The sequence below is a fragment of the Pyrgilauda ruficollis genome, unplaced genomic scaffold (assembly GCF_017590135.1).
Source record: "Pyrgilauda ruficollis isolate IOZ18807 unplaced genomic scaffold, ASM1759013v1 scaffold2, whole genome shotgun sequence".
Taxonomy (NCBI): Eukaryota; Metazoa; Chordata; class Aves; order Passeriformes; family Passeridae; genus Pyrgilauda; species Pyrgilauda ruficollis.
Window position 1 is genome coordinate 9030300 of NW_024519206.1, and position 26093 is coordinate 9056392.

Here is a 26093-nt window from a genome sequence, read left to right on the forward strand (position 1 = left end):
GTGTTAGTTCTTTTATTTAGGTACTGAAATATGAATTATGTAACCCAGCTTGAGGCATTTGAAAACCTTAGTAATGCAACATTGCCTTCCTGATCAGCTGCCATTCCAGGGCACTCTCATTGATATTCTGTTGTCATCTTCCCTGTGATAGTAACTTACAACACCAATGGCTTTTCATAGCATTTCTAAACCTGTTCCCTGAAGTTTTCACCCTTATGGGACTAATGTGAATGGTTCTATGCTGATGGTGTGATGTATCCTCCCCTGTGTAGGTGCCTGGGTCCTTCTATCCAGTTATGACCATTTGGTGGTGCTACCCATTTATGAAAACTGCCTTATTTTGTTTTACCACTGTATCAAACACAACTACTATTTCTGCTATCACTGAATGAGAATGAATACAAAAATCCACATGCAGTCATTTTTAATTTTAGGTTAAATAATTAAGTTTGTAAAAGAACATAGTCCTTAAAAACTTGAAACATCTCAGGCAATAACAATTTTTCTCATGTCGTTTTGCTAACAACATTGTCTTCTAGGACGTGCATCAAGTGGTTTGGGGCAGCAGAATTTCAGACAAAATATGCTATGGCTGTGAAGAAAAGTACTCTAGAGAGGATCTCGCTACCAAGAGTACCACAAGAGCCCAACTTGTACTAAAAAGAATAAGTAAAGGTGCTGCCAAGGAACAGACACTAATGAGGAGTCTGATACCTAGTTAGCAGTTAGAAATAGATTTATGGCAATGTGTACCACATGGCCCACAGCATATATGAACTTGCACAGCAGACTCCAACCGTGTTCTGCCAAGGACAGAGTTTTTTGTTTTTTTTTTTCTTTAAACAACCAATTACTATAATTTCAGGATGCATTGTTCTCTGAATGCAATTCTTTACAGGTGATTAATAGGATAATTATAACTTATCTGCCTTTCACTTTTACAAATAATGGTATATGCTGCACCCCTAGTTTAAAAATATTGGCAAGATTAACTTCAGTTCTAAACACTACACATGTATTTGAACTCAAATTAGAAAGGTTGGGAAAGGCCTTTGTGAGGTACCCTGCAGTTTGTCAGATGTATTTATTCATGTGCTGAGGATTAGAATTCATAAACATTTTGCAGAGCTTTTTGAAAACTTTTTCTTTTCTCTTGTTGTTTTTGGCCAGGACTTTTCAATACAGAAATTCACTGCTTCATGTGTCCTATTACCAACAGAATAACACTTTAAAAAATTCTAAAACTAGCACAACTTACAACTTTCAACTTTCAGGGACTGCTGGTCTGATATGTTACCTAAGAGGTAACATTAAATTTACAAGTGCAAAATGCCTTCTTTTCTAAGTTTCTCTCTGAGAACCAAGGAAAACAGCTTGGCATCCAAAATAGATATATTTTTATTTATACATGGCTTATAGCTTAGTGATTTGTTAAGATAACTTCTCACTCCTCTCTTAGAAAAAAGTGAGTGAAAACACTAGGAAAATAGTACTCTCTCAAAATTGTCTTCTTTAAATAATTTGAGCATGGAAGGACTGGTGTAAGTAATAGAGTATTTTGAGGAGATCCACATCCTTTCTGACAGCAACTGGAAAGAAGGCAAGAAACCCTATGGTATCTGAAATGGCTCAGTTTGGTTTGGTTTGTGAATACCTTCTTACATAATAAACAAACTAAAAAGGAAATTATAGAATTAAGGATAAACTTCATAAAGATCAGTTTTTGCTTAGAAAGTTTACATGTAAAAGTACTTTAAAAACATTTTGATATCTTAGGTTTTTTTCTCCATGCTTGTGTTTACAAGCAGAAAGTTTCCATGTCACTTTGAGAAAAATCCATTTGACCATTTGCAGACCTAATTAGAAGCACTGTAGGTTATCTCCTTGGAAGGAAATCTTCCTAAGAGGTGAGAAGAGATTAAACAGCTGGGTTCCCTTGAAATCTAAAATGTAAACATGGAAAACCTTCTGGAAGGTGAAAAGGCAAGATGGCCATCAGTTGCCTTAAAATATCCCTGAATTTTCTCAACATGATTTGGGAACTGGTCCATTAAAAGAGCATCTGTCAAAACAAAGGAGAAGATGGATTCAGATAATTCCAAAAGAATCTTTGCTTTTAAGCCTTTCTGAGATTATGATATGCATGCTAAAAATTAAATTCTTTCACTTATTGTGATACTCTTTGAAATATTCTAGTTTTTCACACATGTTTATATAGATTTAAACCTCATTTTTAAAGTGTATATAGATATACATGTTACTTCATTTAAGAAAGCCATTGAATATTAAGATTTATATTTTATTCCAAGCGGTCTGTGCAAATTGAATATTGAGATTCTCCCCCAAAATTTTAATTATGGAGTATGGAAATTCCACCTGTTTTGCCCATCTTAGCTTTGGTGCTATAAAGAGCTCTGCTATGACTTTGAGATTGAATATTGAGATTCTCCCCCAAATTTTGAATATTGAGAATTGAGTTGAATATTGAGATTCTCCCCCAAAATTTTAATTATGGAGTATGGAAATTCCACCTGTTTTGCCCATCTTAGCTTTGGTGCTATAAAGAGCTCTGCTATGACTTTTGGTCCCTCGTAGTGGTGAGTAATGTTGCTTTAGACATGTTAGGGTGCGTGTTCTGCTTTCTTCCCTCCACATTATTTTTGAAGAGGCACTACTTGGATTTAAGAAATCCTTGGGCATCGGCTTTCCTTGAGTCCAGTATGCTAAAGCCTACATTTTATTTCCAACATAACTGAACTCATATGGGGGTTCTTCTGCAACCAGAAAGAGTAGGGAAGTATTCTTTCAAGCAGGAAACTGTTTGAATCAAAACCTAAGGATTTAGCTTTTCCTTCATCCCATCCCTTTTAAAGCAGCCAGGTGTGATATCTCCACAGGACACAGAAGTCAGTCTAACATCATAGTCCCTCTGATCTGCCTACAGGTTTGGGCAGTGTCTCTTAGCTCCCCGTGGCACAGCAGTTTTCTGTGGTCTGTAACAAGTGATAATTAGTCACAGATGGGGTCGTGCTCTTCTTTGCACAGAGGAAGCAGAGAAGTGCAGTCCACAGCGCCTCTGCCCAGCGGGACCCTGCTACAAAGGCGCAGAGAGGATGCACGTCTGCTCTCATTGACTCTGGCGGCCAAGGCTGAATTTGGCCCCAAGTGTGAAAACATTTTTAAGTGACTAAATTTAACATCTTCTAGTAAATATTCTTCTGGCTTGAATTTCAGTCTGAAGCAGAATTTCACAAAACATTGTGATTGGTTGGCTCCCAAGTGTGCTTGAAAACTTACACCGGACAATTTTCTTGCAGAGTGTGAAGTATGTGCTTCTTTCTTGCAATCTGTTGAGCTGGCATTTAGGAGGGGATGGTAATTTAAGTGGAAAGCTTGTACTCTGCAGCTTTCCTGCTGATGATGAAAAGTTGGCATTTTCTCCATTGTGGAATTCAGTGTCAATCTGGGGCTGCTTGCCAGCCAGGCAGTGAGCTCTGCCAAGAGGGCATTAAAAAAAGGTTATTTACCAGAACAGGTAAGCATTTCTCTCTCCAAAATGAAAATATTCATAGAAGTGAATATGGCCTTGGATCAATTTTAAATTGCATGGTAAACTTGCTCACAATCTCACATCCTCATTGTTAATCTGACTCTAATGCTAGAAAAAAATTAACACAGAGTCTAAAACACCTGTTAGCTGCTGCTTGCAAAAACCCAGAGTCTAGAAATAGAGAGCTGGATGGGATAAGAAGCAGGAGCAATGTGTGTGCCAGAGGTCAGCGTGGTGACATCAAAGTTCCCAAGGTGAGCAGTGCTTCTCAGGAAGTGGTTTGGCCAAGGAAGCAGAGAATATTCTGATTCCAAAGTTACATAATTCCAAGGTATTGCTTGGTTTTCAGGGACTGACAGGTGCTAATGACCCTAATTACCCTTTGTGTCTTTGAGCTTATTCCCTGATGAAATCTGATTTGTTTATTTACTGCATTTTTTTTTGTAACCCTTGATCACAAAAATACCTGCCTGAAGTTCATATATGTAAACAGAGAGTGCAGAAGCTCTGAGAAAATTGCTAATATGAGAACATATAAGATCTTTGAACTCGCTCTTCTGTAATCATAGGCAACATTAAGAGCCACAAAGCTCAGTCTTTATGCTGATAGGTTTTTACATATGTAACCAAGAAAGGGTGGTTGTGATTCTTCCCTCTGCAGCCCTAGCATCCCTGAGGAGCCTGCCTGCCTCCTCCCCTTCCTCTGCTTCTGGCAGGCTCTCCTTGCTCCTTACCTTCTGCTTACACTTGCCTCACTTGTCAGTAATCTGTAACTGCACTCTGCACCATTCTTCAGTCAAGCCAGGCTTGATACTTTAAAGCATGACAGTGCTAAAGACAACACAGATATTTCTAGAATTTTCAGCTCAATACAGACTGCTGTAGTTTCAGATTCTTACCACATTCCCAAGGATCAATTCAGATCCCTTTCTGGGCACATGAAATTTCCATCATTAATTCCTTTTTCAAACATTTGTTGATATGCCTCTGGCAAATTTTGGCATACCAAGTGATTTTTTTGCCCATTTACATTGTTTTTCCTATTTTGAGAAAGATTAGTGGACTCAGTTTCTACATTAATCTTCTGCTTTGGACACAAAAGCTCGATTCAGCCATGGAAAAGCTTTGAAAATGTGACCCTTTGTGTCTGGTCCAAACTGCCTCTCCAGTGGTTTGGTTATTTCTGCAGACTTGAGCTGTTCTTCTCTGAAAGATGTCTTTCCTGGTGGTGTATTTCCAGTGCTCTTTTCAGCTTCTTTTCTGTTAGTCTCCTTTTTAATAGTCTTCATGATCTGAATGCCAGTAAGTGTAGGAGGGAAGGTGATGATGCCATATATGCCAGGTGTAGAGTAATTTCTTTTGTTCAGTTGGGTCTAACTGCTGATATTTTCCAGGGACACCTCTGTGTCTATACAGTTGTATGCAGCCAGTGGATAACTGCCAAAAGAATCCTCCTTTTGAATGCAGACAGTCTCATTTCAAAGGGTATAGAAATAGCTGCCATAACCCACTGACTTTATTTCTGCAGTGATTTTGTAATGGAACATCATTTTGGCCTATGCAGAATGTATGATGCAATGAACTCACTTGTGGAGCCTGATAAACTTTCCCTGATATGAAAGAGGGTCCAAAGTCTGTTGGGCTGTACTTAAGGATGAGGAGACAGAAAGGCTTAGGAGCCTGTCTCAACCAAGCTTGTAATACAAAATGAAAGTCTTGTGGAAAAAAAAAGTTAAGGAAATGATTCAACATGCCTATTATACTCACATCACCTACAAAACTGTTAGTAGTGCTAACAGACAGAGTAATGATTGGGATAGGTGTTGGATGTTTTACCCTTTTTCTTCTTTTAGGGATTCATTGGCTTATTCTGATTTCTAAAAACACATCTGCCATTTCTAAATATTCATCTGATATGTCTAGATATTCAAATGCAGCCTACTTGTTTTAAGAAAAATTCTATACTGATAAATAAAGAGGTGGTTTTGATATATTAGGGAAAATCAAACCCTTTGGGTTTTGGCTCTTGCAAAAATCCAGCCTTAAGGAGGCAACAAAATATCCACCTTTTAATAGAAAATCTCCTCTAACTGTCTCTACATCAGTTGTTCCCATCTTAATAATTAGTACAAAGCATTTGCATGTAATTAGTACAAAAGGTCTACCTAAATAATCTTATATTCAAGGGGCAAAGCAAGACACAGCTCTCACATATTGCACTCTGGCAATTTCATACCTTTTACTATTATTTCTACTGCTACGGCCTGGAGCTATTTTGTTCTGTTTCAGGGAAGTGAATTGGTCATCAAAGTCTTAGGAATTCGAAAATTGACAAAAAAGAACCTTAAACTATTTTTTGCCCCAGTATGACCAAAGAGAACTTCAGGATTTTGTATTCTTCCTGGCCAAATGATAGATTATTTTAAACAGAAAATGACTAGTGATAAAGCAAATGCTTTTTATCTGCGTAAGTCAAGGTATGGATTATTAAGGTTATTATATGGATTATTGCTCTAAAACCTGTAAAGCTTGATCACTTGGTTGGCATTTTCATAAATACCAGTTTCCCCCCAGGTACTTGAAAGAATTTCCCCCCAGTTACCTGAAAGAGTAAATAAACAAATAGAGCCACCTATGAAGATGATAAAGTAGATGTGGTTCAAGGATTGCAGAAGTACCTGAAATATTATTTGTATTGTAATTGCCGTCTTTTGTGCTAATCCACGATACATACTAGAGAGGAGCAATCTTTCTTTGCACTTTTCCCTCTCTGTTAACCAAGTAGCGCTGGGATACGGTCAGGTCCTACCAGCACTTCTCTGCATACTTGATCACTGAGCAGAATGGACTGATTTAAGCTTTGTGAAAACAAAACGTAGTGCTATTGTTTCTAGCCAGAAGAAAATCTTCCAGCTGCAATCCCATATGGGCTTCTAAGGAAATAATGACATGAACAGACCTATTCATTTTAGTTACCAAGACTCCAAAGGACTGGTGATATTTGCAATGTCTTTATTGCTGACAGGCATTCACTGCTGATTGTAGTGGCAGGATCCCAGAAGTTTTGGGATTTGTAGCTGAGCTTGCTTAAAATAGCACCACTGAGGGAGTATCCACACTGCAGTTACTTCCCACTGTGTGTGCTTGGATGAAAGTTGATTTTATCTATCTGGTGAGTAGCCATGCAGCAGTAGCAACCTAGAGGACAGTATATGATGGCTACTGAACTATTAACTTTGCAAAGGAAGCTCCTTGGGTGGGCTTCACTTGACCTAGTTTAAAATAGACCCAGGCACACTTAAGAAAGGAGTTTTGTCTGCAGTACAGATGTCTCCTGTCAACAGTGGTTGAACTTCCTTAGCTTTAGAGAGGAGAGATTGGTATTGATATTGCTGGTTTTTGTCCGCCTTGGCACAGTTGCTACTCCTCAGGACGCAAGCCTGCACTCCCAGCCATGGCCGTTTAGGTGGGGAAGCAGAAGAGTTTCATGACTCTTAGCATAGTTCTAGGAGAATATAGTTATTACCGTGCAAGGAGAAGCCTTTAGCCCAAACAAGCTTTTACTTTTTTCCTAGGAGAAAATGTGTGGAGTGTGGACAAAAAAGCAGATGTGGGTGACATTCAAAATACAATTTATTTTTTATATTTATCCACTGCAAAAATGACTATGCAGTAACTGAACACTTCTTTCTGCTAGTGCAGTCCTACTCAAAGAATATACAATTAAAACTAGGAAATTAAAATGCAGCCTATTCTGTAAAAAAACTCAGGGAAATTTACTTCTAATCTGCATGACCATTTTTTTATTTACTGCTTTATTTGAAATTAATGTTAAGCTAGTAAAAGCAGCTGTGTTTTATGATTTTCCCATATAAACCTTAAAATGTGAAAGATGGTTAGATGAAATAACACCAGAAAAATAAAGATAATAGAGTGCACACTTTGGTTCCAGTGTGGCTTCAGCAAGGTTTTGTTTGGAGTGCCCAGCTGCGTACACAGACGCAGTGGAATTTGGTTTGTGAGGAACCTACAAAAATTACACAAATAACTAGCATTTTTTAATGAATAATACACAGACATGCACCTGCTTCAGAGACTCCATAGATTAGTCTTGCAGCCAATAGAAAAGCCCCTTGGAATTCAATTACATGGCTGGAAAACAGAAAACAAAATCATGACTATACATTTAGAACTGATACCAGCAACATATTAACCAGTTCTTGGGCTGAGCTTTTCCTGAGGATTAGATCATTTCAGTTTGTTTTATGTCCCTGTGGCTTATTGAATATTTATATTATTCTATTCTATTCTTTCAGCTGGAGCCTCTCCCGGAAGATATTGTGCACCAAATCCCCAATATGAATGCAATAGCTTCTTTAAAAAAGACCACTGAAATTCAAAGTATGTTTCTCAGTTTGAGTTGGTGGGTTAGTGGGCTTGGGGTTATTTTTTATTATTAATTAATGTCATGAAATGAAATGAGTGGGAAAACGTTTTATGTATAAATTGACATGCAGTGTCTAATATTTATATACATATATGTATATGCTTTTATTTTTTTCTTCAGCATCTCTTTGTTTCTGCCACATACTTAGCCTTGAAAAAGTAACCCATTAAATTATTTAAACATTTCTGATTCCTGAATATTCCCAAATCTTTTCTTTCCAGAGCAGCTTGGATGAAATAGATGTTTGTCAGTGAGGGACAGGAACAGAGAGGTAAATTAAAGCTCTAACAAATAGTTGTCAGATTCTGTTTTTGCAGCCCTTTAGAAGGTACTCACTTTGAGATTCGCATGAGCTTGAGATAAAGCTAAAAAGCTCCAACTGGGCACTGATCTATGGAACAGTGCTAAAAAATGCATTATTTTATTGTTTCTGAGACAGAGGATACATTATTTCTTCACTTATGGGCTTAGACCCCAACCCTTAATTACCCAGATGCTTTAGGGCATTTGCTTACTGAAGAACTTTATGCCATCAATTGCTTTAGTCCAACTGAGCACACATCCCTTAAATTCTCTAATCTTCTTGTCTCTGCCATTTTACTGAGCCAGTGGGAGCTTCCTGACTTCTACTGTTTGCTGGCTCCTTTAGAATAACAAATGAATAACAAATGTTTTCCTTCATTTGAGATGAACCACAAGTGGTTGGGATTCATCTACGTAAAATAAATGCAGTTTTTAAAAGAAACACCATGCCCAATTCACTGTTCATGCAGTATTTATCCATCTGATTTTAGTTGCAAGGTGACAAAGAAAATATATTGTAAGTATATAATTCATCATGCATATCCAGTAGACACCTAGATATGGAAAAGCTCTAATTAAACAGCTATATATAATATGTTCCAATAAGTCCTTCGTGCTGAGTGGTATGTCCCTGGGTAGCTCATGAGTTAAAATTCCCTGCTAATAATCTCTTAATAATCTGGAAGGAGTCAGCAGGTTAAGGAGATTCATGTATTGCACAAGATAGAACAGATTTGCAAATGATAATAAGGGCAGAATGCTACACGCAGACCAGAGACACAAGGAAAAGAGATGCAATTCTGTTTGAAATAAAACATGTATGTAATGGAAAATGGATCTGAAACCACAAAAAGGGTGAATTGAGAAACAGACAAACAGAAGAGTAGGAATACACACAAATGATGGCTGTTGAGAGAGAAGGTGTGGATTTAAGAAGAAATATACAGTGTAAATCTGAGAACATAGTCCAGAGCTCTGCAGAATGACTCAATTTTAACACAATTACATTTCAGCTGAACTGGTACAGTCATGCAGTCCAGTGGACTCTTCTGAAACCTTAGTCAGCCTGCTCTGGGTTTAGATTTACTTAAATACAGCATTCTGCCTTTTCTTGCAACTACCTAAAAACTTATCTTTACCTCATTTTGTCTGGAGAGAGACCAAGTATTAGAAAGGAGTATGCTTGGATGACAGAAAGGAGCCCTGAGGAAGTTCAGTGTAGCTTTGTGATGCATATTTAGATCTAAGAATAGCAAGTACCTATTCAATATTTTAGAGAGTTAGACAGGCTGGAGAGTATTAGGCTGCTGAGTAGCACCTCAAGAGGTACTGAGAAAGCTTGGTTTGTTTGGATCATGGCATTGCCTTTGGATATTGGGTTTGGATTTCTATGATCCAACTTTCATAATGAATATTAGCAACATTTTATACCAAATAAGCCCCTCCTGTGTGTGGTTGTTTTTTTGGTTTTTTTTTTGTTTGTTTTTTTTTTTGTTTTTTTTTTTTTTTTTTTTTTTTTTTTTTTTTTTTTTTTTTGCAAAACCTTGAAGCTACAATACTTAGAAACTAAGAGACAACTTTTTTTCTAACTAGAATAGAATTTCTATTAACGTTCTGTGTTGACAGTGATCCAAAGCTCCTTTGAAAATGTAATAAATTTGAAATTAGTAATTCCCACACCCAAGTAATAAGCTAGTTCTAAACAATCCTGTCCAGTAGCAGAATACCCTAAGCATTGTTTTTTCAAGCAAGCCAAGGTATGTCCTGTCCAAATCTTTGAAAGGCAATTACAAATGCCTATAGGAGTGACAGAAACATTCCCTCTTATTATTTCCTGGTAATAGTCAGTGCTCACACAAATCTTTGAGGGAGGTTTAAGCACATTTTCATGCCGAAAGCCAAAGCATACCTAGAAGACTGTTTTGGCTTTATTGTTTTTTCCTTGCAATCCATGATTGCTCAATTTTGTATGAATGAAACCAACAGTATGCTTCCTTCTTTCTCTTGAGCTCCCCAAGTTCTTGTCAATGAGTGTAACGGCACTCGTAGAATTTCACTTTCCAGTAGAGCACAGTAGAAATGGCATTTTCAGAGTGGTTTGAGGCTAATACTTTTTGACTTCTAATTGTCAATCCACAGCATACCTACTAACAAAGCTCCTTAGCAGCTGTGTGCTGTGATTGACTCCCCATTCCATAACTCTTTGCCTGCAAATCTTTTGGCTGAACATGCATTCAAGGCCTGTAGGTTTTGTGTGCAGCAAATAAATGTTGTCCTGGATAAAAAGAAGCTTGCAAAGTTCTTCTGGTTACCCAAGGTGTTTGTAAAATACATTTTTCTGATTTCAGGGAAAAATCTATCCTTGTTTTTTTGCAAGCATCACAGAGCTTTCTTTTCCTGAGGTACCTGCTGCTACCTGGATGCTATTTCTAATCGTGACTGCTTAAACGTTTTTCCCACAAACCACAAACACCCTGCCAGGTAGTTCCTGTCTCCAGGACCCTCCACTGCAGTATATGGGCTGCCACCTGCCTCCTGGCCTGACTCTGCTCCCTCTATGGCTGAAGCCCCTCTCGTAACACAGCTCTCAATGTGGGGAAACAAAGAACACCAATCTTGGAGTGAAGGGCAGTTAAATGGGCGCAGAGAGCCCACTAATATGCTTGAATTGGCCCTGGGTTTTAATGTTACAAGAAAGTCAGGATTCAGGGCGCAGCTGGTGTGCAAGCCTGTGTGTGAATGAATGAATGTGATGCAGCAATCCTCACTGATGCTGTTTTATTGTTGCTGCAGGAGAGCAACACAGTGGTAGCTGGGTACTTATATTTTATTTTATGAATAAAAGCCCTTGAAAACTCCAGCAGTGAACATGGGTTCATTTCTTTTATAGGCAAGAGGGGGTATTATTCCCATGCCAACAGATTTGATTTTCTTGCACATCTGTTTCTGCAACAAAAGCCCCACCCACTCTGTGAACATTTAGCTCATAAATTATAGGGTTTGAATTGGGTGTATATTGCAAAGACTGACTTTTGTACATAGGATCTGTGAGAACACTGTGGAATGCTCATATAACTTTTTTGTTTGTTTTTAGTGTATTTTTTAATGAATAGAGAATATGGTCTCTGAGCACAGTAATAATAGAGAATATTTTTGTCTTGTTTTTATAAAATTTGCCAGGCTCCAATCATTGAGCCTACTGTTATGTACATAACTTTTTAGCTCTGTCTTTCATGTTTTTGGAGCAAAGCCAACCTCCTAACACTTAATCTCAACTTTGTAGGATACTTAATACACTTTACATTTTATCCCCAGAAGGTCCCTGTTATTTAAAGATTCTGCTAACTACTCAAACGTGCTCACTATTAGAGTTCAAAGAAACACTCCGGCCATGCTCACTTGTTGTTCTTGAAGATTGACTTGGGCTTTCATCTTGCAATGATGTTTTTGAATAAAGACATTTTTAGGCTTTATTGACAGCTGCTTTCTCACTGGAGGGAAAAGTTCATCCTTCCAAAAGCCTGAAACTGTGTTGAGAGCTGTGTTACCAAAGAGGGAGTTTTCAGCAGCCTTTCTTCAGCACAGGCAGCACCACTGCTGGCCTGGCCTCCCAGCTGTCAAAGCCTCCAGCTACCCTCTGGATAAGCACCTCAGCTCAGCCTGCTGCCCAGCTGCCAAAATCCTCCTTTTAGTCCTTGGAAAGGTCCCCTACTTGATCCCCTCTCTTTCACAGCTGTTGAAACCCTCTGTCTAATTCTCAGATAAGTACCCTGATCCAACCTCTGCAGCAGCTGCTGAAAGCTTCTTGCTAAACACTGAGTAAGCTCTGGTCCAGAGCTCCCAGACTTCTCGAAGCTCCTAATCCCCAGGTGTCATCCACCTGGCAATTAATGAGTGCTCAGTGTTTTACTGGACTGTTTAGAAATATGTATGTAAATTCGTACTTATTCATGTGGTTTCTAATAATCAAACAGTTTTTTAATAGCCATGCTGCTACTTCTTAATAGCAGATCATTTTATATGTTTAGGATGAGTCACCTGCCATTATTTTTTGCATTGCTTGATGAGGTTCTTGTGTTGCAGGCAGAAATCTGAAAATACTCATGCTTTTAATCCACTGCTGTATTTTTACATAGCAGACCAGAAAGCTCTATCCCTTATGATACCTGGCAGCTTTCCAGCAACAGCCAGTTCATATATGAAAGTTTTAACTAAATTATTGTTCTAGTATACGCCCTGAGGTTGGAGGAGAAAGAACATCCAGGACTAACAAACCTGATTGTTCTGGCAGCACCACTTCTGAGCTGGAATTTCTGACTTCTTTCCTTTTCAAGACAGTGCTGTGTGAGCACTTTGTACATTTTTTTATTTTGCACAATGTACATTTTTTTACATTTTGCTGTCTCTGCATCAACTGTGTGCCATATCAGAACTTCTAGTTATTAACCCTGCTCTGAACTCCCATCACCTTGTGTAGATAAAGCCAATAGCCTTCCTGACAATCTGTGTTCATTAGTCTGTGTGTTACTCCTCCAGTTTATTACCTTCTGGGGAAGGGTGTGACACAGCTCTTGGAAAGAAAGCACTTTCCAACTTGGCATTCTTAGGCTCAGAAATAGACCTCTTCACTGCAGTCTGAAATTTCAACTGTACTGCTTACACCACAGAGATTTTAAACTATAATCACTCAGTGTTGAACTAAGTGATTACTGTTCTTGTACCACCATGCTAGCTAAAATTCCCATAAATTATTATGTGTGTTTTCCTTAGGCAAGTACTGGAAGTCAGTGGAGCCATACTCTGTGCCAGTGGATTGTGCTCTGGCTGAGTCTCAAAAGCAAGAGAGGGAGGAGACAGAAACAGTATCAGCTATGGCCTCTCTTTCAGTGGATGTTGAGCAGTGTATTCCTCAGGAAGGCAGCAGGTAAGTGCATGAAATTATTACAGACAACAAGGCTTTCGCTCCAGCCAAGTAAAACGAAGAAGAAAGGAGGACTAAGGGTTGTTTCAAAATTACCTGTTAATTGAGATACCTGGAATTTTTCATGCCTGGATTTCAGTTCTCTCACTTAGCCACTGAAAGCAGAGATATTAGCATTTTTTAGGGTTTGTTGTCTCTATTTCTGCACTAAAATTCGTAATTAATACAAGAACCTTCTTTTCTTCTCATGTCTACTTCTTGCTACTTCATAAAAACTGCAGTATCTATATGAAGTAAATAGACATGGTCAAGTGTAATCAACTGTATTCTTCTCATTAGAAGCTTTTAAAATGTCTTTTAATTTTCTAGGAAGGGGTTCAACAAATAGTCAGATAAATTTAGTAACGATGGACTTAAATCACTATTAAGTGATATTAGACAGGCATTAGAAGTTATTTCCCTGGAAGAAATGTGAACAGTGCCAGTATAAAACTTAAAGCTATCCTGACCAGGATTAAGTCCAGCATTTTCTATGTACTAAGATCAAGGTAGACCAGCAAAGAATGAGAGTGCTGGTTTTTCCAGCTTTTCATCTGTTTTTTACATTAATGAAAATTTCTTTCAACTTGCAAATTAAGAAAATGATGCAGTAAATGCTATTGTGTGCTTTGCCAATTACACGTAAAAAACCCACAGTAGCCACTGAATATTGTGTCATCTATAATCAGAAAAGCCACTGGAGAAGTTTTTGGAGTTTCCTTTTTTTTTTTTGTTTTGTTTTAAGGACAAATACTTCTGGTCTTCACCAGTAGAGAAAGACATAAAATGTAGTGGAACTACTTGCATTCCATCTTACACAGGAAAGAGGAGAAGGGGGAGGAATGATGAAAAAAGCCTTATAAGGAGACTCATCAGCTCATCAGGCTGTGGAACAACAGTAGAGAAAGGAGGGAGCTGTGGTAGGGACAGCAGTGGTGGGAGTGGAGCCAGAAAGATCCATGGCTCCCACATTGTGACTGCTTCTTAGTTGCTTCAGTTCTTTCCTCCTGTGTTGTGTCTTTTAATCAGAACTGAACTGATAGGCACCCAGGGGAATAGTGCAATGCTCAAAGCTGTGGATGTGTTTGGCAATGAACATCCCTCACAACAGTGGCAACACTCATCTGTCAGAGAATTGAGGCATGGCTCAAAGGGACACACAGGGAGTGGAGCTAGCTAATAAAGTTCACAGTATTTTCATAATAACCTTTCCAATTGTAATTATATTTAATATGCCATGGCTATTCTTGTGCTAGGATTATTGCAGACAACTTCATAAAAGCTTAGAGAAGAATACATGATGAACACAAGATGTATTTTAGATTTGTGACTGTGGTAAGCAGTGCTCAACTAAGGAATAATGTAGTTTTTCATATAAGTTTCTGACAGTTACAAGACACTTCAGCTAGCTAGGGACAGAAAAAAATCCCACTTGTGTGTGCATAGCTCTGAAATATAAATAATTTTAGTTAAAGTACTGGAAATAATGCAGTGAAGCAAATTAAAGCTATAAATTGTCTGGAAAAGGGCATGGTTAATTTTGTGTATTTATACATTGCTGAGAATAACCAAAAATTTTATTTGTTATGTGCCTCCACTCAAAACTACAACTACCAAGAGCAACTACTACTCCTACATGATTTGAACAAAATAACCCTTTGACTAACACTGCACTTAATTACTGTACTTATTACTTACCAACTGATAACCTGTGACAGTTTCCACCCATTCTGAAAACAGAATTTCAGGGCAGCTCTGAGACACATGGCAAAAAATGGATGTACTGAAATGTGCACAAGTGGAATTCATGTGGCTGCCAGATTCATTACACTTCATCAGTTCTGGACTCTTGTAGGGATGACTCCATTGTGATGAATTGTTTTGTGGAAAAATGACTTCGTTTGGAATATCTTCTGTGGTGCTGCAGATATTTGTCAGCCGCACAAAAAAAAACCTACGCACGCATGCATCCTGAAATCTCTTTCTATACTTTTAACCCTCAAAGAAGTCACATGAAGCCAGGTTGCCTTTAGAGAGTGACAGGACAAGGAAGGTGGTGTCCTACTGGACCAAAATTGATAGTTAGGTTTTCTGAGGCTTCTGAGCATCATTATCTTTGTTTTCTTCCTGATGAATGTAAGGAACAATATGGAATCAAAAGTGATCCCCCTGAAAGTTGGAATTTGAGGGTCCTCAGCTGTGAGGAAACCTGAGAGGACCTGCCTGCTCTTTGAGTGTGAATGAAAATCCATCATGGAATGTCCAGAGAGTGAGTCTGTGACATTGCATTCTTTGGGTTCTGTATAATTTATTTCATTTCACAGAAGCACACCATCCATTTCATAGGTACATACCAACACAAACAGCAGGAATGTAGAGACAATTCAGCTTTGCTTTTTCATGTTTTATAATGTTTGTTGTAATAAAGGACCATGTATGCAATGCACCTACTCCAGACACTTCCTACGGCAAACAGAGGGCAGCAGGGATGTGGCGAGTCAAGTAGGGTCTCAAGCTCTGTTAGAAGGTGTTCCTTTCCTCCTACTGGTGTAGATGGGATCACCTTCTGAAGACCTGTTGCAAGCTTTTGCATTGAGTGTTCATTTGGGAAAGTTGCTTGTGACAGGTAGGGTAGGAGCAGAACAGGAAGTGCTGTGGTTGACAGGGCAGCCTCAAAGGTTCCTTCCTTACACCAGGAGTCAGTTTGCTTCCTCTTAATTCCCACCACGGTCAGCCAGGCTGATAGTTCTGGCCTGCAACTCTAAGCCTGTTTCACTGATTCGATGGCAGAGATCCTGTCGACTTCAGCTCTGGATGGTCAGGCCTCCAGATGAAGAGCAGCAGCAAGAGTCTCTTTGTGGGAAACTCTGGCCAGTTATGTTGGAGGATATATTGGTGTTGGAGTGAGATGACTCACTTTAAACTCAGATTTTGGGCAAAGCAGTTCTTTTCCTGGCCAACTCATATCTGACTCATTTACCACTGATGGATAAAATGCTCCTGGCTAAGGCCCATATAAAGTATTTTTATTTCTTTCTTCTCTCTTTCTTTTCTTCAAGTGACAGTGCCGATTATTTTTTTACTTGATTTTCTCTGGCAGGGCAAATGAAGAAAAATGTGTAAAGCTGCTACGCTTTTGGTGTTTTATTTTACCAAAGCATAACTCTGCATCTTAAGGTCCAATTGAATCTCAATTATAGCCTTTGGAAGAGTAAAGATACAGAAAAAAGAGTTTGTGGATAGGATAGGAAAGATGTATGGTACTGACGGGGAGTTAAATAGAGATGCAATTAGAGGAACAGGCATGCCCTATAAAACATCTCTAACTACCAGAACTTTTGTGTGTTGATAACTGTTTATTCCCTATGTGAGATACAGATTTAGCTGATTAGAATTTTGCTTTGGCCAGACATCTGTTTCAGAAATTGTGCTGTGAAATATTCAGTGCACTGCTGTCCTGATACCTTGGAGCTTCTGTATGTTTCTTCTTAAAATGGAAAAAGAAAAGGGTGTGGAGGGAGATCTTTTGCACTTACTATTTTTACAGGAAGCAGTAAATCTTGAGAATGACATTTATCAGAATTTGACTTTATGGCTCTGGTTTAGCTGAGCATAGATTTTACTCAAATGGAAATGAAAACAAAGTATAATTTTTATTCTTAGTGTTACAGAGCTACCAGTTGCAGTTTCTGTCAAATTGCATTATATTACGTACTAGAGCAAATCTGGTTGAATTGTGGGGTGCAGCTAGCTGGGTCACTTGCCATATTTAGGGTCACTTGCCATATTTGTCTGGCATAAAGCTTTGCTTGGCATTTCACTATTCGGATATCCACCTCAGCTGTCCTGAGTACACAGCACATACCTGGCCATACCTCACAGGTCTTACAATCCCCCCCAGGCTCAGGAGCTGCAGAACAGCTTTCCCAGGTCAACCTACACCCTTATCTTGCTCACCTTCTTGTCCTTTGATGGTGGGTTCATAAGGAAGAGAATCAGGAGTAGAAGAGGCTGAGAGCCAGCCTTGCCCTGGTGAGTTGATAGATCTTAACTGCTCTATCTGACCCATCCTGTGTAAAAGCCTTGAGGATACATACACAGGCGTAAACTTTTCAAAACCTTTTGGAACCAGCTTACACCTCTGGGTGAGCACTTGGGTAGTGAACCCCACAGCCTCATCAGGCATCACACTGCTTTTACTAATTAACCAATAAAATCACTGGGAAACCCCTAGGTCTTGTATTGTGAGAAAGAAAACCACCTCTTTTCTTACCTATAATCTTTGACCCATATCTGGTTTTAAAGGTTTGAACTTCTCAAGACTCTGTGTTCCTGCTGGTATGGAAATAATTTCTTACCTTTGATGATTTTTGCTCCTCTCTGTGCTTTTTGTAGTTTCTTTGAGATGGAGTAAAAGCTGCATGCAGGACTCCAGGTCCTGGGCATATTGTGAATTTACACAGTAGCTAATACTGGGGATGTTTTGTTTCTGTGGCTTTCTGCTCCTCTGCCATTAACTCCAAGCTCTCGGTCATAGCCATCACTGTTAAAACAGTTAAAGCTGTCCTCCCTCATTTTGTGTATTCTGTGTTTGCGTTGCTTGCCTTCTTCTCCATACAGAAATGCTGCTGTGGGCCTTAGAGCTGAGTAGTATTGGCGATTTGGTGTCATCACCAAACATTTTCACCTAAATCTACTCATAGTCTGCCTAGTCTTTTTGAGATGCTCTGGAGAATTCCTCCATGGTAAAAATTCACCAATATTATTCTGTGTTACCTGCTTTTGATGCACTGTTAATCTGTGAAAGGACCTTCTTTCAACAACTAAGGTTCTTCTAAGCACTTGGATAAAATTGTTGGAAGACCTTCTTTGCAGGGGAAAATCACTTGATCCCCCTTCCCTAATTTCTTTCAGAAACTTTTAATAAATTTGAAAGGATTGCCATCTTTATAAGTGTTAAGACCTAACTCTTACCCAAATGACTGTTACCTAAATGCCTGCTAATTCCATCTCTGATTGTAGCTGCTTTCAATTTTGCCCTACAGGCTTACTGTACCTCAGGTGGTTTCCAAAAGGGGAATTGCTTTTCTTGCCTTCTCTACCTCTTGCTGAGTTAAGCTGTAGAATATGCTCAATAACTATTTCTTTAACAGCATCCTAATCATATTCCCCTGGAACTTAGCAACAGATATCATCTGCTCTTAGAAATTTGGCAATGTTTGGTGTATCAGTTTGTTCTAGCACTGATTCAGTTCAGGATAATTCATCTGCAAGTAATAAAATCTCACTGACACATCTCTAGTGAACCCAGATATAAATAGTTCATTTTACTTTTGTGGTCTACCTTCCTTGATGCTCCTTTTATGCTTTGATCATTTCCTCTGATGTATTTTGAAAGATCTTTTTATTATTAGCTTTTATGCCTTTAATATATTGCTTTTCAGACTTTCCTTTAGTTTGCTTCATTGAGGATTTACATTTAACTTGCCAGAGTTTATATTTTATTTAATTTACCTTTTTCGGATGTTACTTCCTCTTTTGACAGTATATATGTAGTTACCTTATTCTGCTCTTAAAACTAGGATGGTTTTACTTTTAGTTCCTTTCTCTTTGATCCATACTAAGTCCATTTTTACTAGGATATACACTTACTCAGGATGTCTTATATAATGTCTTTAGACACTCCCCAAATCACCTTCATGATATAGAAATGTATCTCTTTTTCCCCAGCTCTTTGCTACCAGAGGATCACTTTTCAATTACAACGATCTTCCCTGAGACAGCTGAGTTAAATTAGGAACAGATTATGGCATAAAATAGCCATACCATGCCAGAAAAATCTATCATTTGTTCAGTTTCTACCTTGGAAACATACCTTGACTTTTTATTTTTTGTGTGTCTGATAATTTAGCTAAGAGGACTCTCTGTAATGCTCATTTAAAAAATAAGGTAAGAGAAACATTTTCTTTTTTGGGTGATGTACAGAGTTTATCTACATTCTTAAATACTACTTTTTAAAAAAAATTGTAGATGTCAATTACTCTTAATATTTTTATTATAAATAACTTTTATTCTTAATTGCCACAGAACAATATTTAAGATATCACATGTTTTGCCAAATTTTATCCATATGGTAGGATTTTTGACTCATCTATTTATTTTGCTTGAAGGCTTAAACAACATCATTTTATTTAGCATTAATTGCAAAGAGATTATTTAATTCTGCCATAGTCAGAATTCTACATATAGAGAGCTAGAGATGAGAACTCTTTACAGCACACCAAAGAAAAGTGAATGCAGGAGGGCTCAGCTCCTAGGAACTTGCAGTTTAAATGAGCCACCGTGAAGCCTTAGAGAAAAATCACAGTTGTGGTTCTATAATCATTGCAATCTCAATTGGTGACTTTCTGAATTTGCTGACTGCATGGAATTGGTTGAGATCAGACCTGAGTTCACAGCTGCATCTCGAGGAACTGCTCCGAGCACACAATGTGGGATGGGGGTTCTGCCTGTTTTATGTTTTTATGCCAACTTCCTGTCAGCCACGGGAGAACTGACTGAACTGATGTAACTCACAGTGACAAAGCTGAAGTAACACAAATTTGGCCTGTCAGACTCTGCCCCCTCGATTTTTCTTTTGACAACTTTTGATTTTGTCAGAATGGGTATAGATTGATTCTCTGCTCAGTGCTATAGGATTTACAGTGTTTTTCTCTCTGTCCTTTGGCCCCAAAACAATACTGGCTCTCACACAAAACTCTAGCCTGAGGCCTGAGCCGTTATCTCATAAAAATATATGTTTTTAATGATAAACCACGGGATAAGTCCGGTGACTTCTCTGACACTAATAAAATGAAGGTAAAACATAAACATAAGTCTTCAAAAGGAGATTGAAGAAGACTATGAGAGTACCCACACTGTGAGAAAGCAGCTGGATTGCATGGAGTTCTAACCTTATCTCCTTTCCTAAAATGGACCTTGCATCTGGCACTTATATATAAAAATTATTTTTGGTGCTTATGCTCTGGCTGGTGAAGAATTTTGGCCTATTGTTGGAATATATTGGAATATATTAGAATATAGCACTGAAGATCAGTGAGGGCCACTCCTGCCCCTCAGAAGCACCTTTGTCAGTGAAAACTTTCCCTGTGAAAAAAGTCCTAAGATCCTCAGTTGTACTTTGTCAGTCCCAGAAGTCAAACACATGTGAACAGACTGTTGCGTGTACTGCTTCCCTAGGTTCTTATGAATAGTCCAAGCCCCTACTCTCCCTTCCAGAGGTTTTCCTTCACTCCTTCCTGATCTGCCAATCACCACCTGCAATCTATTGACACATATTGTTTCTGATTTGCAGAACCTAAAAACTGAGCTGTCATATGCTTCCATATTATCTTCTTTCCAGACAGACCCATAAAGTTCTGGATGTTTAACAAGGGCTTATTGACCCTCTGTGTTATGCCAGAGGACTTTCAGGTCTCCCACAAGTGGCTGGAGAAAGTGGAAGTGTGTGGTTGGCACAACAGCAACACACCCTATGAATTCCTCACCTGGTGTGAGATCTTTTAATTGCACCTGAGCACCTCAGAGCAGGCAGGGCTCCATCTCACCCTGGCTGCCACTGTGTGCTCTCTGCTGCAAGCCAGAACAAAGGAAAAGGGGGAAAAGAGGGAGTGCAAAGGGGCTTCCCCTCACTGCTCAGGAATGAGGGAGCTGCAGTGATTACTGTACATAGGAAACATCCTCCACCATGTGGTGAGGAACGAAAGATTTATTAATCATCTTTTAGAGTTTATACCCTTTGGAAAGTGATTAGTCTGAAAAAGATCGTCTTTTTCACATGTCATTCACCTGACATATTTTTCAACATACTATCATTGATCATTCCAAAGCAGAAAGGAATAACCTGTATAAAATAATTTGAAGACATACTGCTGATTTTTTCATTGGGAAAGTCTTTAATAAATTCCAGATTAATTTAAAATTCTCTGGCTTCCTTGCTGAATAAATTAACAAAGCCCAAGCAAGCCCCCCCCCCCTTTTTTTTTTTTCCATGGGATCTCATGAATTTGTACTTTCTGAGGAATGTTTTACTGAAGCCAGTTATTATACTGGCTTAGAAGAATTAACTGGTAAACACCTAATTTATTAATTTACATTTACTTTTCTCTCCTGATTTCAAAATTGATTAAAGTTACTATTTTAAATAGTTCTTAAGGCTGAAAGACTGAGATGAAAAATTATTCTCCCCAAATTATTTGCCCTTCAATAGTGAAGTCTCTCCAATATCTCAGAAGCTTCCCATTTTATAATTGCTATCATATTCATCAGGTGCAATAGATTGTCAGATACGAGGAATTGCAAGACTTGACATCAACTCATCATATATGTCCTCATCATTTTCTTATTGGTTCTCTTAGAGAGCTCATCTTTCCTAAGCTGATAATTTCCCAGAGGTTTCCATATGAAAGACAGAGATATAATCTGATTTGATATAATTATTACATCCTTTTTCTTTGATAGCAATCTGCTGATCAGGTTCAGTTGCAAGCAGGCAGGCAATATGTTTATGAAAACACAAAATCAAAAACTAAGGGACTGGAGAAGAACCTCAGAGGCAACACTACTTGGCTACTAGTGAGCAATTTTCTTTAATGGTGTGCACTTGAAAAAAATAAATGCATGTATTTTTAGCTGCAAAAGCTTGTAAAATATAAGTATCACAGCTATTTTTTTCATTAAATTATTTGATTCTGTTGACACAAAGCATGTACATTTCTGGACAAAATGTTATAAAATATTCTGACATATTTTAATATAAACAGGAACATTTTCGGTGATTGCTTGGATCTAAAATGTTTTTCCACTTGACATTTGTTTATACTTCCTAGGAAAGAAACTCTATTTATGGATAGCTGAATAACACAAATAAACATCTGAGAGAGCTGAAAAATCAGCTTTGATTATGCATGGAAATCTACAATGTCATTGTGTACTCTTGTGCCGTATTCTGATTGCCTGTTTATTTTTACAGAGCTGCTGGTGAGCCCATGGAAGAAGAGCCAGCCTTGTGAAGTGCCAAGTCCTCCCTGATATTTCCTGTGGGTGACATCATTGTGTATCCCCCAAAGCACCCTCAGACATGTCTTGTCTGCTTCTTGGGTGGCACAGATCAGATGGAACATAAACACTGGGCACCAAACTCAGAGTAGCAGCTTCACTTGTTCTTTGGATGGAGTTGAAAGAGCCTGAAAGATTCCTTAAATGTAACCGACACAATTCTAGAGTTACAGTAAAACGGACTTGGGAGAAAGAGCCCAGAGCATGCTTTTTTAATGCTGTTTGACCCACTCACCAACACAAATTGTGAAATAGAGTATTGCAAAATCCTACATGATAGATTATAGATATGAGAAATGCAACAGCCAGCAACATACTCTGTGAACTCCGTGAATCACTTTCTGACACTTTTTACTGGATAATTTTTTTCATACCGTGTTAAATTGTTAATAGAATTTGTTTTCTTTGCTCTGTGTAATGAAGGAAAAAAAAAAAAAAAACCCACCCTTATTTTATGTGCCATTTTTTAACCTCCTGTAATGAATTCTTAGCTGAATAAGTGAAAAGCATTTAAATTATGATGAGGGATTTTAGCTAAAGGGAAAGCACTTCTTATTGTACTATAAATCCCCTGAAGTACTGTGCTTGGTGGTGCTTTATTTTCTCTTCCCTGTTCCTGGTCATCCCTCCCCATTTCATGTAATCTTTTCTATCATAAAAACACATTCATGATTCTCTAAAATGATCTTTTGCCTTTAAGAAAAAGTGCTGTACCCTCTGTAGTTGACAGTAGCGTTCACCATATGTGCAGCAGAGATCAAGTATGGATAGTTTTTCAGATGTGTTTTTGGTTTGTTCTGAAATGTTTCTGCGTTCTGACTCCAAGCAGCGACCTTCAGTAACTGCGTGCAGCTCATTTGAAGCTCAGGTGTTTCTGTGGAGGCTGTGTGGGGGTGTTTTTTACAGGTCGTGTTGTGAATACGCACTGATTCTTTTATGTAGTCCTGCACCAAGAGAACTGATGTTGCTTAAGAAGCTTCAAAGGGTTTAGGCTTTATTTTAGATCCCCGAAGTGCAGCAAGATCTCCCTGCAATGTGACTTTAGCTGTTTAATTCCATGTTTGAGAACGTAACATAGAGTTGTGCCTTTAGCTGAAAATGAACGCTTAAACTGTTACACGTGTTGCCTTACTGTCAGAGAGAGAGAGAGAGATGGGGCATGTATGTAAGAGTACTTCAAATGAACAAAACTCTGCTACAGTAACTTTTATTTTGTTTACAACCTTCTCACCTAATGAACCCCAGGAGATACCTTGAAGTATTCAGCTCGCAGTATTTGATAGCTTGCTCGACGTTTAAAAGCAAGTGATGTTCGTTTTTTTTATATTTGCCAAATTCAAAAAAGAAAAAAAAAAAAGGATATATATTAAAGCCATAAGTGAAGACTGTCATGCTTTTTATTCTGAAATCTGAAAGGAACCTTAATTAAAACAAGATTTTGTGGAAGGCCATGATATGAAAGATATGGAACAATATGGTTTCAGTTATAGGCAGACTCAAACCTGTAAATCAAAGATGAAAGATTTCACTCAAATAGAATTATATAATTCTCTTTTGTTATGCAGTCAGACTATATCTTTCATGCATTTGGGTTTGTTTACGATTAGCATTTTAATTTTAAAGACTTTTATTACTTATACCAAAGCTCTCCACTACAAGTTAGAAATCTGAGGCATGCTTTGAAAAGGGAAATCTAAAAAAAAGGGATGTCATTTCCTATAATGTGGAGTAAACTTTTATTCTGAAAGGTTTACTCTGAAATGAATGTATGCCCCTTAGAAAGGGAAATAAAATTCTGACCCTCAGAAAGTGAAATAAAATTCTACCCCCCATTTACAAGCCAAAACCATGCTCGTTTTGCAAAGAGTCCCATCAGGCTAAATTAACTCCTGGTGTAAGCCACCTTGCCTGACTCTGGGCTGCTCTGAAGGGGTTGTTCACATGACTAAAGCAATCAGGAGTTCCTCCTGCATTTTCAGCAGACTTCTGATGGCAATCTTACTTGCCATTTACTGCGATTTTGTTATGGTCATCAAAGAACTTTCCCTTCAAGAAAACCAAGGGCTATAGCTGATGAGTTGGGTAATTTGTAGAGCTTTTCACATTTTGAAATCATGGCTGCAAAATTTTAATTGAGTGCAGAGTAACATCGTTTTAAAATTAACCCTAAAATCTGTTTGTGTCCTTAGCTTGCATGAACTTGTATATGAATTGCAACCTGAAATGTGAGTTACAAGTTTTTCCAAAGTATGTCTTCTGAGGTGCAAATCAGCTAAAGCTGTCTTTTTTAGCTGGAACTGCTTTTAAAATGCCAGAATTATTTGAATTAAACCACATTATAAACTCACACTTATACATTTGTACAGATGTAGTCCCAGGCAGATCTCTAGACATGCTGCTGAAGTTAGGATCGTTTGGATAAACAAGTGTGGTAATAAACTGCACACAGATTGTGTCCAGAACTCTGTTCTGACTGAAGTCAATAGCAAAGTCCTCTTTGATTTCCATGGGAGATGGATCAGGCCCTGCTTTTCTTTTCCCCTTTAAGTCAAGAACGCCATTGCTTTTTGATTATGTCATTCCAAGGCATCTTACAGCCCTCTGGGAAATGATTGAGGCTTATGGTGAATATCAACACTTCCTTCAAAGCAGACCTGGGCTTTCTGAGAGGGCAGTTTCACTTGCTGCTGTTTTCTTCTCACAGTATTTTTTTATTACTGTCAATAGCTCCCCATGGACTGGAGTTAAAATATCTTCCAGCAATTTTAGTCATAGTTCTAGGGAAATATTCGCATAGACACTCTTTAAAATGCCCAGTTTTAACTGGATTCAACAACAGATTGCAAGAATTTCATAAAGATGCATGAACTGTGTGTTTGAAGTGTAAAAATTCAGATTTTTGAGGAGACATCAAAGTCTCATGTCTCCCACAGACCTTTCCCACTAGGCTAGAGAGATTGACAACTCTGAAAATTCAGTCCCAGATATTTCAAGTTGGCTGCCAGATATCTATGTCTGAGCTTAGATTACATCTAAAATTGAGCTGAAATGCATAAACAAGTTGGGGTGGTTTCTGTGTGTGATTCCATGGGGAAGGTGAGGCTGAGGAGGCAGCAGGGAGCACGCAGAGCCAGGGTGACCCTCTGCCTTGTCCTGGTGGTACGAGGGCTGCAGGCAGGCAGGACATCCCACGGTACCTCCACCCCAGGCTGCCACTGCCATTTGTAGCAAATCTTTGCCTCATGGGGGAATCCTGAAGTAATTTGTGCTCTGCCCCTGCACCAGTCACCAACCACCAGAAAGAGATGCCTGAGCAGCACCTCCCAGTAACATTGCTCCAGTTCATTTTCTTCTCTAGCATTAGGAATGAAGTATTAACCTCAGTTGAGCTTTTCTTTTATTACTATGCTTTTCTTGTACTTTTCTTGTATTCTTAGGTCCTTCAGTTCGTAGTACAAACTGAAACCTAAAAATAGACATGACTCGGGAGATCAAGAAAAGAATGATTTCTATCCAGCTTAAGGCTCTTACCTGGGCTGGAGTAAGATCAGCAATGAACAGCAAATCTCAGAGCTGCTGAAATCTTCATGAGTGTCTTGCACTTCATTTTTGGACTCTGTGGAGGAATTCTGCCTATGCTCATTTGGTTTTAATATAATTTGCAGCTTGATTATATGATCTCTTTTCAGGCAACATTTCTAGTGGGTAATCAGTTT

The 26093-nt window shown here is 38.5% G+C and overlaps 1 protein-coding gene across 2 annotated transcripts in view; it reads left to right on the forward strand.

Moving 5' to 3' along the window:
* The window catches only part of HDAC9 (histone deacetylase 9), a 450604-nt gene extending 427805 nt beyond the window's left edge, over positions 1-22799 (forward strand). For both annotated transcript variants that reach the window (XM_041466346.1, XM_041466340.1), the window contains 3 exons: positions 7867-7951; positions 13071-13224; positions 22292-22799. In XM_041466346.1, coding sequence (XP_041322280.1) covers positions 7867-7951; positions 13071-13224; positions 22292-22331 — 279 coding nt within the window. In that variant the 3' untranslated portion in view covers positions 22332-22799. The remainder of the gene's footprint in view (positions 1-7866; positions 7952-13070; positions 13225-22291) is intronic.
* The last annotated feature ends 3294 nt before the right edge of the window (positions 22800-26093 follow it).